This window comes from Oncorhynchus clarkii, chromosome 11 (genome assembly GCF_045791955.1).
Source record: "Oncorhynchus clarkii lewisi isolate Uvic-CL-2024 chromosome 11, UVic_Ocla_1.0, whole genome shotgun sequence".
Lineage (NCBI taxonomy): Eukaryota > Metazoa > Chordata > Actinopteri > Salmoniformes > Salmonidae > Oncorhynchus > Oncorhynchus clarkii.
This window is the reverse complement of record NC_092157.1, coordinates 15,539,456-15,562,161: the sequence shown is the minus strand read 5'-3', so window position 1 is coordinate 15,562,161 and position 22,706 is coordinate 15,539,456. Positions and strand designations below refer to the sequence as shown.

Here is a 22,706-nt window from a genome sequence, read left to right as displayed (position 1 = left end):
GTGTGTGTGATTGACAGAAAGCAGACACCAGAGGGGCACCTCATCCATCACTGTCAAACATTTCGACAAACAGCTGCAAAATGTCTCTGTTAATGTATGTGTCTGTGAGTGAGTGAGTGAGCGAGCGAGCGAGAGAGAGAGAATGACATCAAAATAGAAAAGGGGGTTCGCCACTCACTAAATGAGTCCTGCTTCCTACTAATGTAAATCATATTTTATGTGTCTTCATCACCTGATTGGCTCTCTGGGTGGCATGCATAGGACCTGACCTATATAAGGGAGGGTGGGCGTGGTGAGGATGAGGGAGGGGTGTGTCTTACCTCTATAATGTAGAGCACCACATTCTTATAGAAACAGTAGAGGATACACTTAGTGACACGGTTATAACTCCACGCCCCATGGACCAGCAACAGCTTCTCTAGGTAGGAAAACTAGGACCAGTCAGAGGGGGAGGGGGAGAGAGAGATGGATACAGGGTGAGACAAAGCGATAAGCAGTACCCGAGGGGTAAAGACAGATAAACAGACAGATTCCTAGATTCCTCTGGCTCTCACATAATACTTCAACTGGCTCCTCCTCCATTCTCCCCACAGGGACACATGCTAACCATTAACACATGAGTGCTAGCAGCTCACAAACAAGCTGTGGGCTGGAATCTGCTTTGTGTGTTACCTGTGCTATGGAGTAGTCAGAGGAGTTGGTGGCCTGCATGCCCTCGTTGCCACTGATGCCAACCCCCACATGGGCAGTCTGGATCATGCCCACGTCGTTGGCCCCGTCTCCTATGGCCAGAGTGATGGCTTTTACATGCTTCTTCACCATGTCCACGATCTCGGACTTCTGGAGGGGAGACACCCTGGAGAGGGAGACCATATTAGAGATACATATTTCCCTCAGATTACACAGATCCACAAAGAAATGGAAAACAATCCAATTTTGATAAACTCCCATATCTACTGGGTGAAATTCCACAGTGTGCCATCACAGTGTTATGTTCATTTTTATTGTTTATTTCACTTTTGTATATTATCTACTTCACTTGCTTTGGCAACATTAACATGTGCTTCCCGTGCCAATAAAGACCCTAGAATTGAGAGATGAGGGACAGATCAGTTAGAAACCAGTTACACAACAACCTAAAAGACGTCTGGGAGACTGGAAACAACTATTCAACCAGGTGGGGAACAGACAGACAGAGACACACAGACAGACAGAGAGAGACACACACACACAAACAGAGAGACACACAGACAGACGACACAGACAGAAAGATAGACAGAGACACATAGACAGACAGACAGACAGACAGACAGAGACACACAGACAGACAGAGACACACACAGACAGAGACACACACACAGACATAGACAGACAGACAGGCGACACACAGACAGAAAGACAGACAGAGACACACAGACAGACAGACAGAGACACACAGACAGACAGACAGAGACACACAGACAGACAGAGACACACAGACAGACAGAGAGAGACACACAGACAGAGAGAGAGAGCACGTGAGATCAGATTACCAACAACATAAATTACAAAACGCATAAAGATTAGAATGAATGGAAATGGAAGAGAGGAAAAGAGTTGAAGAGAGAACAAAAGGAGATTTAAAGACAGCTGGCAGATAAACAGACAGACTTCACACATAAACATGAGGTTTCTGTTCAGTGGTTTACATCAGGGAGCAGAAAATATAACCACAATGGCTTCTATTTAGTGCCAAATCCCAAGGTAAAAGTTGGCCTTAACCACAGACCTAGGATAAGATTTTACTGCCCCAGATCCTAACCTGAACCATTAAATAGATGGAAATATATCTGTTCCTGTATCAGTGGTTTAGGGCACTGGTTCCCACTAATGTACTTGTGTAGCCATTCAGTCATTGTGGTAGCTGGTTGAGGGACCAGACCCCTGAGGGACTCCACCCTCTTAACCTGTAACCCTCAGCCTCTCTGTCGGTCTGTCTCCTAAACCGGCTCTGTCTACACAGACAATGAGATGAGGAGCCCAGGGGACAGGGTCTATGGTGAATTCACAGACATTGTGTGTGTGTGTGTATATGTGTGTGTGTGTGTGTGTGTGTGTGTGTGTGTGTGTGTGTGTGTGTGTGTGTGTGTGTGTGTGTGTGTAAGAGATAGTATGCCTTTTGAAAACATGGCTCCTGTTACTCTCTGCATGTCAGTTTTGTAGGCCAGTAGTCAGACCAGGACACACAGTAATTTCAAGACCCAACAGGGACCACTCTTTCTTGGGCAAGAGGAAGCAGGCCAGGCTGGGTACGGAGAAAATCTCTACACCAGCATATAGCCTTTCTATGTATCGCTCTGACACACACACCTGCTGCAGGCCAGCAGGATGCCCACGGGTCATAAAGATGGTCTTTGTGTTCTGAGCAGAACCGTGGCCCGGTCAAGCTGAAACCACAGAGCTGGGTGGTCCGCTTAGTATTCTCTCTCTCTCTCTCACACACACACACACACACACACTTTCCAAGGGGAAACCATCAGCGAGAAAATTGGCTGGAGAAGCTGATGTTGAAAGACGAGATGAGCCTCTGCTCTCTGAGGTGCGTGTCTGTCTGCGTGAGAGACAGAAGGAGCGTATAGGACACAAGTAGAAATAGTGACTCAACAAAAAAAATCCCTCAAAGCCCCCCCCCACACACAAAAAAGCGTTTGAGAATGGTGGCTCGGGGTACCTCAGGGTAGATGAAAGAGGCTAAATGGTCTTCATGGTGGAGTTGAAGAGTAAATGAGGAGTTTAAAGTGGTTGTTTAAACAAACAGAGTGTGAAGTCAGGAACCCAAGCATAGAGCCCTGCCTGAACCCAACACCCCTTACAAACAACACACACACACACACCAGGAGGAGAGGATCACAGTCACCTCTGCTATGAGTGGGCCGGGGGGGATCAGGAGGAAGAAAGAGAGGGATCTAGGACAGGGGAGGGAGGGGGGGCTAGAGGCATTTGTAAGGCCTTGGAGACCCAAGTCCGGATATGGCTTTTATGCTACAGAGAGTCAATTACGTGTGTGTGTGTGTGTGTGTGTGTGTGTGTGTGTGTGTGTGTGTGTGTGTGTGTGTGTGTGTGTTTTTTAATAGCGGTAAGTGAGCCATGACTTGGACATTTACATGCGGTGTGGTGTATTACATTAACCTCTGAGCTGCATGCCAAGCTTTTAACATCTACAGTTATTTACAACTGTAACCCTGGGAAACCTGCAACATCTACAGTTATTTACTACTGTAACCCTGGGAAACCTGCAACATCTACAGTTATTTACTACTGTAACCCTGGGCAACCTGCAACATCTACAGTTATTTACTACTGTAACCCTGGGCAACCTGCAACATCTACAGTTATTTACTACTGTAACCCTGGGTAACCTGCAACATCTACAGTTATTTACTACTGTAACCCTGGGCAACCTGCAACATCTACAGTAACCCTGGGCAACCTATTTACTACTGTAACCCTGGGTAACCTGCAACATCTACAGTTATTTACTACTGTAACCCTGGGTAACCTGCAACATCTACAGTTATTTACTACTGTAACCCTGGGTAACCTGCAACATCTACAGTTATTTACTACTGTAACCCTGGGAAACCTGCAACCTTTATCATCTACAGTTATTTACTACTGTAACCCTGGGTAACCTGCAACATCTACAGTTATTTACTACTGTAACCCTGGGTAACCTGCAACATCTACAGTTATTTACTACTGTAACCCTGGGTAACCTGCAACATCTACAGTTATTTACTACTGTAACCCTGGGCAACCTGCAACATCTACAGTTATTTACTACTGTAACCCTGGGTAACCTGCAACCTTTATCATCTACAGTTATTTACTACTGTAACCCTGGGTAACCTGCAACATCTACAGTTATTTACTACTGTAACCCTGGGTAACCTGCAACATCTACAGTTATTTACTACTGTAACCCTGGGTAACCTGCAACATCTACAGTTATTTACTACTGTAACCCTGGGTAACCTGCAACATCTACAGTTATTTACTACTGTAACCCTGGGCAACCTGCAACATCTACAGTTATTTTCTACTGTAACCCTGGGTAACCTGCAACATCTACAGTTATTTACTACTGTAACCCTGGGTAACCTGCAACATAACAGTTATTTACTACTGTAACCCTGGGTAACCTGCAACATCTACAGTTATTTACTACTGTAACCCTGGGAAACCTGCAACCTTTATCATCTACAGTTATTTACTACTGTAACCCTGGGTAACCTGCAACCTTTATCATCTACAGTTATTTACTACTGAAACCCTGGGTAACCGTCAACCTTTATCATCTACAGTTATTTACTACTTTAACCCTGGGTAACCTGCAACCTTTATCATCTACAGTTATTTACTACTGTAACCCTGGGTAACCTGCAACATCTACAGTTATTTACTACTGTAACCCTGGGTAACCTGCAACATATACAGTTATTTACTACTGTAACCCTGGGCAACCTGCAACATCTACAGTTATTTACTACTGTAACCCTGGGTAACCTGCAACATCTACAGTTATTTACTACTGTAACCCTGGGCAACCTGCAACATCTACAGTTATTTACTACTGTAACCCTGGGTAACCTGCAACATCTACAGTTATTTACTACTGTAACCCTGGGTAACCTGCAACATCTACAGTTATTTACTACTGTAACCCTGGGTAACCTGCAACATCTACAGTTATTTACTACTGTAACCCTGGGAAACCTGCAACCTTTATCATCTACAGTTATTTACTACTGTAACCCTGGGTAACCTGCAACATCTACAGTTATTTACTACTGTAACCCTGGGTAACCTGCAACATCTACAGTTATTTACTACTGTAACCCTGGGTAACCTGCAACATCTACAGTTATTTACTACTGTAACCCTGGGTAACCTGCAACATCTACAGTTATTTACTACTGTAACCCTGGGTAACCTGCAACCTTTATCATCTACAGTTATTTACTACTGTAACCCTGGGTAACCTGCAACATCTACAGTTATTTACTACTGTAACCCTGGGTAACCTGCAACATCTACAGTTATTTACTACTGTAACCCTGGGTAACCTGCAACATCTACAGTTATTTACTACTGTAACCCTGGGCAACCTGCAACATCTACAGTTATTTTCTACTGTAACCCTGGGTAACCTGCAACATCTACAGTTATTTACTACTGTAACCCTGGGTAACCTGCAACATAACAGTTATTTACTACTGTAACCCTGGGTAACCTGCAACATCTACAGTTATTTACTACTGTAACCCTGGGAAACCTGCAACCTTTATCATCTACAGTTATTTACTACTGTAACCCTGGGTAACCTGCAACCTTTATCATCTACAGTTATTTACTACTGAAACCCTGGGTAACCGTCAACCTTTATCATCTACAGTTATTTACTACTTTAACCCTGGGTAACCTGCAACCTTTATCATCTACAGTTATTTACTACTGTAACCCTGGGTAACCTGCAACATCTACAGTTATTTACTACTGTAACCCTGGGTAACCTGCAACATCTACAGTTATTTACTACTGTAACCCTGGGTAACCTGCAACCTTTATCATCTACAGTTATTTACTACTGTAACCCTGGGTAACCTGCAACATCTACAGTTATTTACTACTGTAACCCTGGGTAACCTGCAACATCTACAGTTATTTACTACTGTAACCCTGGGTAACCTGCAACATCTACAGTTATTTACCACTGTAACCCTGGGTAACCTGCAACATCTACAGTTATTTACTACTGTAACCCTGGGTAACCTGCAACATCTACAGTTATTTACTACTGTAACCCTGGGCAACCTGCAACCTTTATCATCTACAGTTATTTACTACTGTAACCCTGGTTAACCTGCAACATCTACAGTTATTTACTACTGTAACCCTGGGCAACCTGCAACATCTACAGTTATTTACTACTGTAACCCTGGGTAACCTGCAACATCTACAGTTATTTACTACTGTAACCCTGGGAAACCTGCAACCTTTATCATCTACAGTTATTTACTACTGTAACCCTGGGTAACCTGCAACATCTACAGTTATTTACTACTGTAACCCTGGGTAACCTGCAACATCTACAGTTATTTACTACTGTAACCCTGGGTAACCTGCAACATCTACAGTTATTTACTACTGTAACCCTGGGAAACCTGCAACCTTCATCATCTACAGTTATTTACTACTGTAACCCTGGGTAACCTGCAACATCTACAGTGATTTACTACTGTAACCCTGGGCAACATCTACAGTTATTTACTACTGTAACCCTGGGAAACCTGCAACCTTTATCATCTACAGTTATTTACTACTGTAACCCTGGGTAACCTGCAACATCTACAGTTATTTACTACTGTAACCCTGGGTAACCTGCAACATCTACAGTTATTTACTACTGTAACCCTGGGTAACCTGCAACATCTACAGTTATTTACTACTGTAACCCTGGGTAACCTGCAACATCTACAGTTATTTACTACTGTAACCCTGGGTAACCTGCAACATCTAAAGTTATTTACTACTGTAACCCTGGGCAACCTGCAACATCTACAGTTATTTACTACTGTAACCCTGGGTAACCTGCAACCTTTATCATCTACAGTTATTTACTACTGTAACCCTGGGTAACCTGCAACATCTACAGTTATTTACTACTGTAACCCTGGGTAACCTGCAACATCTACAGTTATTTACTACTGTAACCCTGGGCAACCTGCAACATCTACAGTTATTTACTACTGTAACCCTGGGCAACCTGCAACATCTACAGTTATTTACTACTGTAACCCTGGGTAACTGCAACATCTACAGTTATTTACTACTGTAACCCTGGGAAACCTGCAACCTTTATCATCTACAGTTATTTACTACTGTAACCCTGGGTAACCTGCAACCTTTATCATCTACAGTTATTTACTACTGTAACCCTAGGTAACCGGCAACCTTTATCATCTACAGTTATTTACTACTGTAACCCTGGGTAACCTGCAACCTTTATCATCTACAGTTATTTACAACTGTAACCCTGGGTTACCTGCAACATCTACAGTTATTTACTACTGTAACCCTGGGTAACCTGCAACATCTACAGTTATTTACTACTGTAACCCTGGGTAACCTGCAACATCTACAGTTATTTACTACTGTAACCCTGGGTAACCTGCAACATCTACAGTTATTTACTACTGTAACCCTGGGCAATCTGCAACATCTACAGTTATTTTCTACTGTAACCCTGGGTAACCTGCAACATCTACAGTTATTTACTACTGTAACCCTGGGTAACCTGCAACATCTACAGTTATTTACTACTGTAACCCTGGGTAACCTGCAACATCTACAGTTATTTACTACTGTAACCCTGGGTAACCTGCAACATCTACAGTTATTTACTACTGTAACCCTGGGCAACCTGCAACATCTACAGTTATTTACTACTGTAACCCTGGGCAACCTGCAACATCTACAGTTATTTACTACTGTAACCCTGGGTAACTGCAACATCTACAGTTATTTACTACTGTAACCCTGGGAAACCTGCAACCTTTGTCATCTACAGTTATTTACTACTGTAACCCTGGGTAACCTGCAACCTTTATCATCTACAGTTATTTACTACTGTAACCCTAGGTAACCGGCAACCTTTATCATCTACAGTTATTTACTACTGTAACCCTGGGTAACCTGCAACCTTTATCATCTACAGTTATTTACAACTGTAACCCTGGGTTACCTGCAACATCTACAGTTATTTACTACTGTAACCCTGGGTAACCTGCAACATCTACAGTTATTTACTACTGTAACCCTGGGTAACCTGCAACATCTACAGTTATTTACTACTGTAACCCTGGGCAATCTGCAACATCTACAGTTATTTTCTACTGTAACCCTGGGTAACCTGCAACATCTACAGTTATTTACTACTGTAACCCTGGGTAACCTGCAACATCTACAGTTATTTACTACTGTAACCCTGGGTAACCTGCAACATCTACAGTTATTTACTACTGTAACCCTGGGTAACTGCAACATCTACAGTTATTTACTACTGTAACCCTGGGAAACCTGCAACCTTTATCATCTACAGTTATTTACTACTGTAACCCTGGGTAACCTGCAACCTTTATCATCTACAGTTATTTACTACTGTAACCCTGGGTAACCGGCAACCTTTATCATCTACAGTTATTTACTACTGTAACCCTGGGTAACCTGCAACCTTTATCATCTACAGTTATTTACTACTGTAACCCTGGGTTACCTGCAACATCTACAGTTATTTACTACTGTAACCCTGGGTAACCTGCAACATCTACAGTTATTTACTACTGTAACCCTGGGTAACCTGCAACATCTACAGTTATTTACTACTGTAACCCTGGGTAACCTGCAACATCTACAGTTATTTACTACTGTAACCCTGGGTAACCTGCAACATCTACAGTTATTTACTACTGTAACCCTGGGCAACCTGCAACATCTACAGTTATTTTCTACTGTAACCCTGGGTAACCTGCAACATCTACAGTTATTTACTACTGTAACCCTGGGTAACCTGCAACATCTACAGTTATTTACTACTGTAACCCTGGGTAACCTGCAACATCTACAGTTATTTACTACTGTAACCCTGGGTAACCTGCAACATCTACAGTTATTTACTACTGTAACCCTGGGTAACCTGCAACATCTACAGTTATTTACTACTGTAACCCTGGGCAACCTGCAACATCTACAGTTATTTTCTACTGTAACCCTGGGTAACCTGCAACATCTACAGTTATTTACTACTGTAACCCTGGGTAACCTGCAACATCTACAGTTATTTACTACTGTAACCCTGGGTAACCTGCAACATCTACAGTTATTTACTACTGTAACCCTGGGTAACCTGCAACATCTACAGTTATTTACTACTGTAACCCTGGGTAACCTGCAACCTTTATCATCTACAGTTATTTACTGCTGTAACCCTGGGTAACCTGCAACATCTACAGTTATTTACTACTGTAACCCTGGGTAACCTGCAACATCTACAGTTATTTACTACTGTACCCTGGGTAACCTGCAACATCTACAGTTATTTACTACTGTAACCCTGGGCAACCTGCAACATCTACAGTTATTTACTACTGTAACCCTGGGTAACCTGCAACATCTACAGTTATTTACTACTGTAACCCTGGGTAACCTGCAACATCTACAGTTATTTACTACTGTAACCCTGGGAAACCTGCAACATCTACAGTTATTTACTACTGTAACCCTGGGTAACCTGCAACATCTACAGTTATTTACTACTGTAACCCTGGGCAACCGGCAACCTTTATCATCTACAGTTATTTACTACTGTAACCCTGGGTAACCTGCAACATCTACAGTTATTTACTACTGTAACCCTGGGTAACCTGCAACATCTACAGGTATTTACTACTGTAACCCTGGGCAACCTGCAACCTTTAACTCACAACCAGAACCTTTATAGGCAGCACATACACCAAGTACACCCTAACACACAGCCCTATACTCTGCATCTTCCCTGTGTGTGTGTGTCTGACCTGAAACAGTTGCAGAACAGGATGTGTGTTTGCGAGTGTGCGTGCATTTCTTACCGGCAGCAGATGACGGCCTTGCAGGACAGGGCGAGGTCTAGGAAGGCTTGGCGGAGCTCGAAGGACAGGGCGTATTTTAGGGTCTGTCCATCAATGATCAGAGCCAACTCATTTTCCTTCCCCAGAGAGTCACCCAGAGATGTACAGTGGGCTGTCAGGGTGGCACGTGTAGCCTGGTGAGGGCAAGAGAAAGAGGGGGTGAAACTCAACACACACAGACTGTGATATAGATAGATAGATAGATAGATAGATAGATAGATAGATAGATAGATAGATAGATAGATAGATAGATAGATAGATAGATAGATAGATAGATAGATAGATAGATAGATAGATAGATAGATAGATAGATAGATAGATAGATAGATAGATAGATAGATAGATAGATAGATAGATAGATAGATAGATAGATAGATAGATAGATAGATAGATAGATAGATAGATAGATAGATAGATAGATAGATAGATAGATAGATAGATAGATAGATAGATAGATAGATAGATAGATAGATAGATAGATAGATAGATAGATAGATAGATAGATAGATAGATAGATAGATAGATAGATAGATAGATAGATAGATAGATAGATAGATAGATCTATCTATATATATATATATATATATATATTTATATATACACACACACATAATTATAACTTGTATTATTACTTTTCTATGATTTATCTCTCTGCATTGTTGGCAAGGACCTGTAAGTAAGCATTTCCCTGTTAGTCTATACCTGTTTATGAAGCATGTGACGAATAACATTTGATTTGATGACAGATCTCTCAGTAGCAGGCATTTTCAGTTCGAAAAACAAAATTGTATTTTTCATATGCATCAAAGCTGGGAACAAGCTGAAACACACACACACACACACACACACACACACACACACACACACACACACACACACACACACACACACACACACACACACACACACACACACACACACACACACACACACAGGTTTGAAGCAGAAAGAGATGTGAAGGTATACACTGGAAACACACACACGCGCATAAAACACACACAGTACATGCGTGAGGTACTCGTGTTTGTTGGACCAGTCGGAGCAGAGTGTACAGGCCGTTTATGGGGCAGTAGTTTGGGGCAGGTTTATAATGGAGGAACAGGGACTGATAGAGAAAACAAACATCCCATAGACTCTAATGAGAACCATGTGGACAGGCAGGCACGCAACACACCACCACACAGCCCACACAGGAGAATACACACACACGTGGAATACAAGACTTAATCCACACGCAAACACACATTTAAAGGATATGCTTACATCCACATTTAAACTATAAATAGAAACACACTTTCACAATGTTCAATATAAATACAGATAGATGTACAATGAGCTCCGAATATATTTGGACAGTGACACATTTGTTGTTGTTTTGTCTCTGTACTCCAGTACTTCGGATTTGAAATGATACAATGACTATGAGGTTAAAGTGCAGACTGTCAGCTTTCATTTGAGGGTAATTTCCATCCATATCAGTGAAACCTTTAGAAATTACAGCACTTTTTGTACATAGTCCCCCCCCATTTTAGGGGACCAAAAGTGTTGGGACAAATTGTATAAATCCAAAGTGCTGGAGAACCAAAACATTAAAAAAAGAGTTTCACTGTCCCAACACTTTTGGAGCTCACTTTATTGTAGAAAAACAAAACTACAGTCCCAGGCACAAACATGAATACACTTCATGGGTACGAACCCACAGAGAAGACTAGGTTATTTCCAATCCAATGACCCCAGCTCATCCCTGTGACCTGGACTGATTGAGATGACCCTCCTTCTGTCAACTGACTAGTGTGTGGGGGAAACTACACAGCCCTTCTGTCAACTGACTAGTGTGTGGGGGAAACTACACAGCCCTTCTGTCAACTGACTAGTGTGTGGGGGAAACTACACAGCCCTTCTGTCAACTGACTAGTGTGTGGGAGAAACTACACAGCCCTTCTGTCAACTGACTAGTGTGTGGGGGAAACTACACAGCCCTTCTGTCAACTGACTAGAGTGTGGGGGAAACTACACAGCAATCACACACACACTCCCTTTATTTCCCTCATACACACATTATCCCCCCCGCTGTCCCTACAAAATGTACACACACACACAAACCGCATTCCCTCCGAAACTGATACAACAGCGGGCTGTCCCTCCTCTCTCTTGAAAAATCCCCTCTTGTTTTCTCAGCCTTGGGCTGTGTGTTTTTCTTCTATCCCAGAATTCCTGTTTGCATTTACCTTCTCCCAAACAGGGGAGAGAAAACACAAACAGAATGAAAGGATTAAAGAAGATTACAGGTTGTCAGAGTTCTGCAAATCAAAGTCTTTGCGTGTGTGTGACTGTTTGAGCTGGCGTGCATGTGCGTGTATGCGTGTTTGTGTCAAGGGGGACTGTCAGATACAGTCAAAATCCCCATCCATCTACCCTAGTGTAATATCCTCATTCTGGGAAGGACAAAACAAACATTTCATTTTCTCAAAGCAATTAAGAAAATAAACTTTTTTAGGTAAGCACCTCAATTCAAAAAGGAAGAACCTCGTGCCGGTTGTCAGGATTACGTCACCTCAAACACACTGTTCTTATGAGGTAATTTGGTGTAGAGGGGCTGTCTGTCATTCTGTTATTAAAACTTCTTAGGGCTAGGCCCCTTTTTTCTCAATTTCCGCCTGAATGGCATGTCCAAAGTAATCTGCCTGTTGCTCAGGCCCCGAAGACAGGATGTGCATATAATTGGTACCATTGGAAAGAAAATACTTTGAAGTTTGTAGAAATGTTAAAATAATGTAGGAGAATATAACACAATAGATATGGTAGGAGAAAATACAAAGACAAAACAACCAGAATTATTTTTTATTTTTTTGAGAGAGACCATCCTCTTAGAAATTCAGGGGAAAGGTTGTATTGTAAAATTCCTATGGCTTCCACAGGGTGTCAGCAGTCTATGTTCAAGGTTTCAGGCTTGTAACTTCAAAAACTAATAAGAAATAACTGTTTTTGTAAGAGGACAGTCTTGGAAATCTGTGTTTCTGCGCACCATGACGAAGTTGCGCACCTGCTAAAATCGGTTTCCTATTGAACATACTTCTTTCCGAAATAAATATTATAGTTTGATTACATTTTAGGGTGTCTGAGGAGTAAATAGAAACGTATTTTGACTTGTTGAAACAAAGCTTAGGGGTAGATTTTCAGATTCCTTTCTCTGCAAGTTGAACGAGTGGATTACTCAAGTCGATGTCACCAACTAAACAGACTTTTTGAGATATAAAAAAGGATTTTAAATAACAAAACGACACTACATGTTATAGCTGGGATGCTTTGGATGACAAATCAGAGGAAGATTTTGAAAAAGTAAGTGAATATTTAATCTTTATATGTGAATGTATGAAACCTGTGCCGGTGGAAAAATATTTTGATGTGGGGCGCTGTCCTCAAACAATCGCATGGCATGTTTTTGCTGTAATAGCTAATGTAAATCTGACAGTTCAGTTAGATTAACAAGAATTTAAGCTTTCAGCCGATATAGGACACTTATATGTACCTAAAATATTTAACATCCATAATAACTATTAGAATTTTATTTGAATTACGCGATCTCCAGTTTCACCGGAAGTTGTCCCGCTCACGGGACACCGATCCTTAAGAAGTCATTTGGTGTAGATTGGCTGTCTGTCACGTTGTTATTATAAGGTAGTTTGGTGTAGAGGGGCTGCCACAATATTATGAGATATGACAGACTACCTCCATCATCACGATTACACTCCCGAAGTAATAACCACAGATTCTCTTTCTCTCTCACACACAGCCGCACACACACACACACCTCAATGAGTCCAACTGGCAGCAAACAGTGTAATGGCCTAGCATGCCGGTGTTAATAACCCACTGCTAGTTGTCACAGCAGATAGCTAGTCTGTGCTAGGATGGTCTAACAGAACTGAAATCAACACTTGTTAACCGATTATAAAATCATTATCAAACAGTTTGCAAATCATCACATCATTGGCTATGTAACTTACTACACCACATGTAAAACTAACCATTTCACATTTGTTCTGTACATCTGCAGATAAGAGACACTGCAGGCTGTAAAATGACTGCATATCTAGTCCTCTTTCTCACAAATGCTGCCTGTTTTTGGAAAAGACTGGTGCAATCAAGGACTGTACATTTTTCCATGCCACTGAATGACACCACAGTCCCTAAGGTAACCTGTTTAAAGGACTCTCTCACCACAGCACTCACATTTGTAGCCATGAAATGCTGTGAAAGGCTGGTCATGGCTCACATCAACATCATCCCAGACACACTGGACTCACTCCAATTCGCATACCACCCCAACAGATCCACAGATGAGGCAACGTCTATTGCCCTCCACACTGCTCTTTCCCACCTGGACAAGAGGAACACCTATGTGAGAATGCTGTTCATTGACTACACCACAGTACCCTCAAAGCTCTTCACTAAGCGAAGGACCCTGGGACTCAACACCTCCTGTAACTGGTTCCTGGACTTCCTGTTGGGCCGTCCGCAGGTGGTGAGGATAGGCAACAATACATCCGCCACACTGACCTTCAACAAGGGGGCACCTCAGGGGTGCGTGCATAGTCCCCTCCTGTAATCCCTGTTCACCTACGACTGCATAGCTGTGTACAACTTCAACACCATCATTAAGTTTGCCGACCACACGACCTTAGTAGGCCTGATCACCGTCGCCAATGAGACAGCCTATAAGGAGGAGGTCAGAGACCTGGCAGTGTGGTGCCAGGACAACACCCTTTCTCTCTCAACGTCATCAAGACAAAGGAGCTGATCGTGGACTACAGGAAAAGGAGGGCCGAGCACTCCACTATTCACGTCGAGGGGGCTGTAGTGGAGCATGTCGAGAGCTTCAAGTTCCTCGGCGTCCACATCACTAAGGATGTATCATGGTCCACACATACAAACAGAGTCATGAAGAGGGTATGACAACGCCTCTTCCCCCTCAGGAGGCTGAAAAGATTTGGCATGGCCCGTTATAACTTTTTGATGGTCTACAGTTCCACCATTAGGAGCATCTTGACTGGCTGCATCGCCACTTGGTATGGCAACTGTTTGGCATTCGACTGCACGGCGCTACAGAGGGTAGTGCGTACGGCCCAGTACATTACTGGGACCGACCTCCCTGCTATCCAGGACCTCTATACCAGGCAGTGTCAGAGGAAGACCCTAAAAATGGTCAAAGACTCCAGCCACCGTAGTCATAGACTCTCTCTGCTACAGCATGGCAAGCGGTACCGGAGCGCCAAGTCTAGGTCCAAGAGGCTTCTAAACAGCTTCTACCCCCAGAGCCATAAGACTCCTAAACAGCTAATCAAATGGCTACCCAGACTATTTGCATTGTCTCCCCCCCCGGAAGGTTGCTGCTACTCTCTGTTATTATCTACGCATAGTCACTTTAATAACTCTACCTACATGTACATATTACAAGTCCTGGACTGTTCTCTATGCTACCCTCACGGCAAGCGGTACCGATCCTCCAAGTCTGGAACCAACAGGACCTTGAAAAGCTTCTACCCCCGAGCCACAAGACTTCTACATGATAAAATAGTTAACTAAATAGCAAGCAGGACTATCTGCATTGACCCTTTTTGTACCAACTTTCACTCATCACAGATTCTGCTGCTACTGTTTACTTTCTGTCACTTTATTCCTAGTTATATGTACATATCTACCTCAATGACCTCGTACCCCTGCACATCCACTCTGTACTGGTAAAACGGGTATATAGACAAGTTATCATTACTCATTGTGTATTAATTATAACTTGTATTATTACTTTTCTATGATTTATCTCTCTGCATTGTTGGCAAGGACCTGTAAGTAAGCATTTCCCTGTTAGTCTATACCTGTTTATGAAGCATGTGACGAATAACATTTGATTTGATGACAGATCTCTCAGTAGCAGGCATTTTCAGTTCGAAAAACAAAATTGTATTTTTCATATGCATCAAAGCTGGGAACAAGCTGAAACACTCACACACACACACACACACACACACACACACACACACACACACACACACACACACACACACACACACACACACACACACACACACACACACACACACACACACACACACACACACAGTAAACCATGTTCTCAGGCTCTTGTGTTGAATCTTATCAGGTTTATATTTAGAGCTGGGCAGTAAGGTTCAGATGGTGTGACATATCATAGGTCACCGTCTCGCCACACACACACACACCTCTGAAGGGTGAGGGTGGGGGAGGAGACAGACACGCTCATATCTGAAATGCAGATTGTCACCAGTGAGATTTAATAAAGAGTTTCATTATCAGCCAAGCATCTGTACAAACACCCACATCCTCCACAGTCTGCCTGACAGACAAAGCTACACATAAACACCAACACACCTAGACATACACACAGAAGGTTGGCATAAAATATGACCATAAATTGAAAGTGTCTACATAGTGTCTTAATTAAGGAGAGGTGTGTGTGTGTGTGTGTGTGTGTGTGTGTGTGTGTGTGTGTGTGTGTGTGTGTGTGTGTGTGTGTGTGTGTGTGTGTGTAGATGAAATGTATGACTAATGTAAGACTTAAGCCTGGTCTGTACAAGCCACCACCTCTACTGCAAAGACTGAGTCTGAGTGTGTGTGTGTGTTTGATATGAAGGTGACAGATGGAGCGTGTCACAGCGTCACTGTCACAAGCTGCCATGTTTACCCAGGAGGCATTGCTCAGAGGGTTTGTTTTGACGAGAGGGAGTGACAAAAGGAGATCCCATTACCCTCCTCAATCATCAACATCAGATGTTTCCCTCTATGCCTCTCCCTATTTCTCTACTTCTCCCTCTCTCCTTTTTTCTCTTCACCTCCCTCCCACTTTCTCTCCCTCTCCTACTTTTGCATCTCACACAAAACATAATAAACAGATTCCCTGTCTTGTTCACACACACACACACCTGTCCATAGAGAGGGTGCTGACAGATGTATAGGTAGCAGCGTGAAGGAGACATGGAAAGGAGGGGAGGGAGGGAGACATCCGCCTGACTACTAACAGAGAAACTAAAGAAACAGACAGAGAGGAAAGGAAGCAGGGAAAGGAGAAAAAGGAGTGAAAAACAAGGAGGACAAGAGATATATTGCAGTGGGACAATAGGTCTCTCCTATGAATGATATGCTCCTGCTCTCTCGCTTTCATCTGTAGTGACCTCCTCTCTCCACGGCTGTCTGGAGCTGTCCTCCCACTAGTCTGTCTGCTTTCATCTGTAGTGACCTCTCCACGGCTGTCTGGAGCTGTCCTCCCACTAGTCTGTCTGCTTTCATCTGTAGTGACCTCTCTCCACGGCTGTCTGGAGCTGTCCTCCCACTAGTCTGTCTGCTTTCATCTGTAGTGACCTCTCTCCACGGCTGTCTGGAGCTGTCCTCCCACTAGTCTGTCTGCTTTCATCTGTAGTGACCTCTCTCCACGGCTGTCTGGAGCTGTCCTCCCACTAGTCTGTCTGCTTTCATCTGTAGTGACCTCTCTCCACAGCTGTCTGGAGCTGTCCTCCCACTAGTCTGTCTGCTTTCATCTGTAGTGGCCTCTCTCCACGGCTGTCTGGAGCTGTCCTCCCACTAGTCTGTCTGCTTTCATCTGTAGTGACCTCCTCTCTCCATGGCTGTCTGGAGCTGTCCTCCCACTAGTCTGTCTGCTTTCATCTGTAGTGACCTCCTCTCTCCACAGCTGTATTGAGCTGTCCTCCCACTAGTCTGTCTGCTTTCATCTGTAGTGACCTCTCTCCATGGCTGTCTGGAGCTGTCCTCTCACTAGTCTGTCTGCTTTCATCTGTAGTGACCTCCCTCCATGGCTGTCTGGAGCTGTCCTCCCACTAGTCTGTCTGCTTTCATCTGTAGTGACCTCTCTCCACGGCTGTCTGGAGCTGTCCTCCCACTAGTCTGTCTGCTTTCATCTGTAGTGACCTCTCTCCACGGCTGTCTGGAGCTGTCCTCCCACTAGTCTGTCTGCTTTCATCTGTAGTGGCCTCTCTCCACGGCTGTCTGGAGCTGTCCTCCCACTAGTCTGTCTGCTTTCATCTGTAGTGATCTCTCCACGGCTGTCTGGAGCTGTCCTCCCACTAGTCTGTCTGCTTTCATCTGTAGTGATCTCCTCTCTCCACGGCTGTCTGGAGCTGTCCTCCCACTAGTCTGTCTGCTTTCATCTGTAGTGACCTCTCTCCACGGCTGTCTGGAGCTGTCCTCCCACTAGTCTGTCTGCTTTCATCTGTAGTGATCTCTCCACGGCTGTCTGGAGCTGTCCTCCCACTAGTCTGTCTGCTTTCATCTGTAGTGATCTCCTCTCTCCACGGCTGTCTGGAGCTGTCCACTCACTAGTCTGTCTGCTTTCATCTGTGGTGACCTCTCTCCATGGCTGTCTGGAGCTGTCCTCCCACTAGTCTGTCTGCTTTCATCTGTAGTGACCTCTCTCCACCGCTGTCTGGAGCTGTCCTCTCACTAGTCTGTCTGCTTTCATCTGTAGTGACCTCCTCTCTCCACGGCTGTCTGGAGCTGTCCTCCCACTAGTCTGTCTGCTTTCATCTGTAGTGACCCCTCTCTCCACAGCTCTCTGGGCCTGACACACACACGTTCCTAAACTACAATAATGTACATCTGGATTAGTATACTAACTCAACAAATATTTACAGTTGGAGAGATGAGAAAGAGCAAGCAGACTGGTAACGGATTCAGGCTACTTCTCCAACATGTGACAGGAATGTTAAGTTAATAGTTGTTCTGGTTTTAATTGAATAGACTAATTACAGTGCTACTAAATGGTCGTACTGTCATCCTAGTCCCTCCCTCTCTCAGGGAAGCGTGCACGTCTCCCTAGCCCCTACCTCTCTCAGGCAAGCGTGCACGTCTCCCTAGCCCCTCCCTTTCTCAGAGAAGCGTGCACGTCTCCCTAGCCCCTCCCTTTCTCAGAGAAGCGTGCACGTCTCCCTAGCCCCTCCCTCTCTCAGGGAAGCATGCACACCTCCCTAGCCCCTCCCTTTCTCAGGGAAGTGTGCACTTGGGAGAGTATACATAAAAGTATACATAAAAAAACTCATTTTAACAATGAAAAGGATTGGTCTACATTTAGCTAAAAATATCTATGTGAGATAGCGGGGCGGCAGGTAGCCTAGTCGTTAGAGCGTTGAGCCAGTAACAGAAAGGTTGCTGGATTGAATCCCTAAGCTGACAAGGTAAAAATATGTTGTTCTGCCCCTGAACAAGGCAGTTAACCCAATGTTCCTAGGCTGTCATTGTAAATAAGAATTTGTTCTTAACTGACTTGCCTAGTTAAATAAAGTAAAACAAAATAAATAATAGCCTACAAGGATATACCATTAGATTCAACATTGTAATAAAATATGCACAGCATAACAAAAAGACACCAGCAGTCTACAAGTTTCACAGCTTGGCGTGCTTGTTGTTGTCGGTCAATCATAGCCAAGCTTCAGTCAGAGGCTCCATGTTACCCATCATCCAATAGGTAAGCAAGCGAAGTGGGAGATTTCTAATCAATGCAAAATGTAATTAAAAGTACAGAATTAAGTTTGGTAAATGAGAAGGAGTAGGCTACAGTGATCTTCCAATAGGAAAGCTGTTGTTTAATGGAATGGAGTTGTTGCAGACAACGATGGAGGGCGCAGCAAAAAAAGCCTATATTAGCTAGCTAGCTAGCTAACTAGCAGGGGAATTTAGCAGGCAACTGTAGCTAGCTAGCTAACTAGCAGGGGAATTTAGCAGGCTACTGTAGCTAGCTAGCTAACTAGCAGGCTACTGTAGCTAGCTAGCTAACTAGCAGGGGGAATTTAGCAGGCTACTGTAGCTAGCTAGCTTCTTTACAACAATTTGATGCTGCCCCGACCAGCACTACCAGATGGTATAACCTATGGCAACAACAGTTTTGGCAAGTTTCTCTCTCTCCCTCCCTCCGTGCCACACACAGACTGTTACACACAGGCCCCTGATCTGCTCTCGCCCCTCTACCACCCCACTCTTATGCTGAAACAAGCAGAGCACAGCGCGCCATTAAAAGTTTACCAAAAACGTGTTTAAACATTTATTTCTACTATCCGGATATCCCCTCCCCAAAAAAGATATATTATTTGAATAATTAAATATTTTTTAAATGTCCATCCCTCATTTGTAGGTATCCCTAGTCCCTAGGGGTTGGGTTAAATGGGAAGACACATTTCGGTTGAATGCATTCAGTTGTGCAACTGACTAGGTATCCCCCTTTCCTTTCACTAGTAGTATCCAAAGTCGGGGACGAACAGCAGTACGGTCGCCCAAAAAATATGGAACAAAAAAAATTAAGAGTACATATTATTGTATGGCCCAGTGTACAAACTCTGAGAAAGATAACTTAAGAAAAAAATAGAACATTTATTTTTCTTTTCATTTTGATAAGAGATTAAAAACCAATGAATTGAAAGTTATTTGTTGATGTAACAATCCCAATTTACCAATTTTAAGGTTGTGTCATTAGATTTGGGGTGGGGTCTCGAGAAATTCTTGGTGGAAAAAGTGCGCTGTAAAAGTTTAAATACCACTGACTTACACACACTCTACCCACAGACACACAACCTACACAACCTCCATCTAAGCCTCAGGATGTGTTCACTGTGTTGTTTACTGAAGTGTGCAATTGTTTCAATTGACTATTATAAAACTTGTTGTAATAACCTGATGCAATATACAGTATTTATAGTTGCCGTGTAGTTAAAAATATATATATATATATTTTGTTGTGTTGGTAGCATTTTTGTCCTCAGGGCACCACTGCAAATGAGACATTGGTCTCAATTGGACTCCATGAATAAATAAAAGTAAATCAAACTGTTTAGCTCATGATGAAGTGTGCATAGTACAGTCACGGTGAACAACACATCCTGAGCTAAACAGTCACAGTGAACAACACATCCGGAGCTAAACAGTCACAGTGAACAACACATCCTGAGCTAAACAGTCACGGTGAACAACACATCCTGAGCTAAACAGTCACGGTGAACAACACATCCTGAGCTAAACAGTCACGGTGAACCACACATCCTGAGTTAAACAGTCACGGTGAACCACACATCCTGAGCTAAACAGTCACAGTGAACAACACATCCTGAGCTAAACAGTCACGGTGAACAACACATCCCGAGCTAAACAGTCACGGTGAACAACACATCCCGAGCTAAACAGTCACAGTGAACAACACATCCCGAGCTAAACAGTCACAGTGAACAACACATCCTGAGCTAAACAGTCACGGTGAACAACACATCATGAGCTAAACAGTCACGGTGAACAACACATCCCGAGCTAAACAGTCACGGTGAACAACACATCCCGAGCTAAACAGTCACAGTGAACAACACATCATGAGCTAAACAGTCACAGTGAACAACACATCCTGAGCTAAACAGTCACAGTGAACAACACATCCTGAGCTAAACAGTCACGGTGAACAACACATCCTGAGCTAAACAGTCACAGTGAACAACACATCATGAGCTAAACAGTCACAGTGAACAACACATCATGAGCTAAACAGTCACAGTGAACAACACATCCCGAGCTAAACAGTTAAGGTGAACACACTTCTTTGGCACTCTGTCCGTTCTCTCCATATGGTAACTCTGATATCTCGCTCTATCCCAAAACAGTCCATCAGTACACATTCCACTTCATACACACATTCTGAGACACAATGGCGTTTACAGGCCGTAACCCTGCCTGCTATCTGCAGACTGTCTGTCTCACAGACAAATTAACTCCACTAAAGCTAGCAGACTGAGCCATTCTCACATGACAGTTACCCAACCACTTAAAATGACACACAACTTAACAAGCCTAAGGTTGAAATGCAATCTGTAGAATTTGACTGCAGCAAACTGTATTCTACAGAATGTCTCTGATACTGGGGTCTGCACACACACTCAATAATGCTCACAGATATGTAATAAAGAATGACTATGCCAATCCAGTGGATCTGCAGTGGTGAAGAAGCCCTGTGTTTACCCAGAGGAAATTCTCACTCAATTTGTGTGTATGTATGTATGTATGTATGTATGTATGTATGTATGTATGTATGTATGTATGTATGTGAGTGAGTGAGTGAGTGAGTGAGTGAGTGAGTGAGTGAGTGAGTGAGTGAGTGAGTGAGTGAGAGACACACACACAGAGGGATGAGAGGAGAGAAAGAGATCTTTCTACAGGAAGACACCAGACAGCTTAATTACCTCCACCTGTGAGCAGACAAAGAAACACACCCTCCAATCTTTGCTCTGCCACACCCTAGTTCCCACGGTAACACTATAGAACCCACCCTAAAGACACACACACACACAGGGAGGAGCAGGAGTAGTAAGTGGAAAATGAGGATGAGGAGAAGAGGAAAGGAAGAGGTGGATGATGGGTGGGGGGGGGGGTAAAGGAGGAATTGGTAAGGCAAGAAGAAGAAAAAATATGTACTCACATCCAGTGAATCCTCGTTGACGATGATGAGGGACATGCCATGGGAAACTAGACGACAGGAGTAACCTAAGATAGAGAATACAATCTCAGCTACAGCATAGAAACATTCATCAAGAAGTAAACGCCATCTCTCTCTCCCTCCATCCCTCTCTCACCTATGTTGATGGCGGTCTCCTGTTTGTCTCCAGTGAGGACCCAGATCTTGATGTCGGCCTTCATCAGAGTAGCGATGGTCTCAGGGACCCCTGCCTGGAGACGGTCCTCTATAGCTGTGGCCCCCAACAACAACAGGTCCTACAGAGACACACACACAGAAAGAAAGAGAGAGAGAAAGAGACAGAATGAGTGAGTATAGACTAAGAGAGAGACAAATACATTCAGAAAATGCTTTTCTGGACAAAATACAACTTGGAGGAGTTTGGTGGTTCATTGTGCTTTGAGGACATCTTAGAAACTACATCCAAGTTGGAGAGACAGACTGGCTGGCAGCAGCAGCATACGGCAGGGTAA

The 22,706-nt window shown here is 43.5% G+C and overlaps 1 protein-coding gene across 7 annotated transcripts in view; it reads right to left on the bottom strand.

The window, feature by feature from the left end:
- The window catches only part of LOC139420259 (ATPase phospholipid transporting 8A2), a 64,959-nt gene that overhangs the window by 13,195 nt on the left and 29,058 nt on the right, over positions 1-22,706 (bottom strand). For all 7 annotated transcript variants that reach the window (XM_071170146.1, XM_071170141.1, XM_071170144.1 and 4 more), the window contains 5 exons: positions 22,352-22,490; positions 22,198-22,262; positions 9,666-9,838; positions 673-856; positions 321-431 (listed from right to left, as the gene is read on the bottom strand). In XM_071170146.1, coding sequence (XP_071026247.1) covers positions 321-431; positions 673-856; positions 9,666-9,838; positions 22,198-22,262; positions 22,352-22,490 — 672 coding nt within the window. The remainder of the gene's footprint in view (positions 1-320; positions 432-672; positions 857-9,665; positions 9,839-22,197; positions 22,263-22,351; positions 22,491-22,706) is intronic.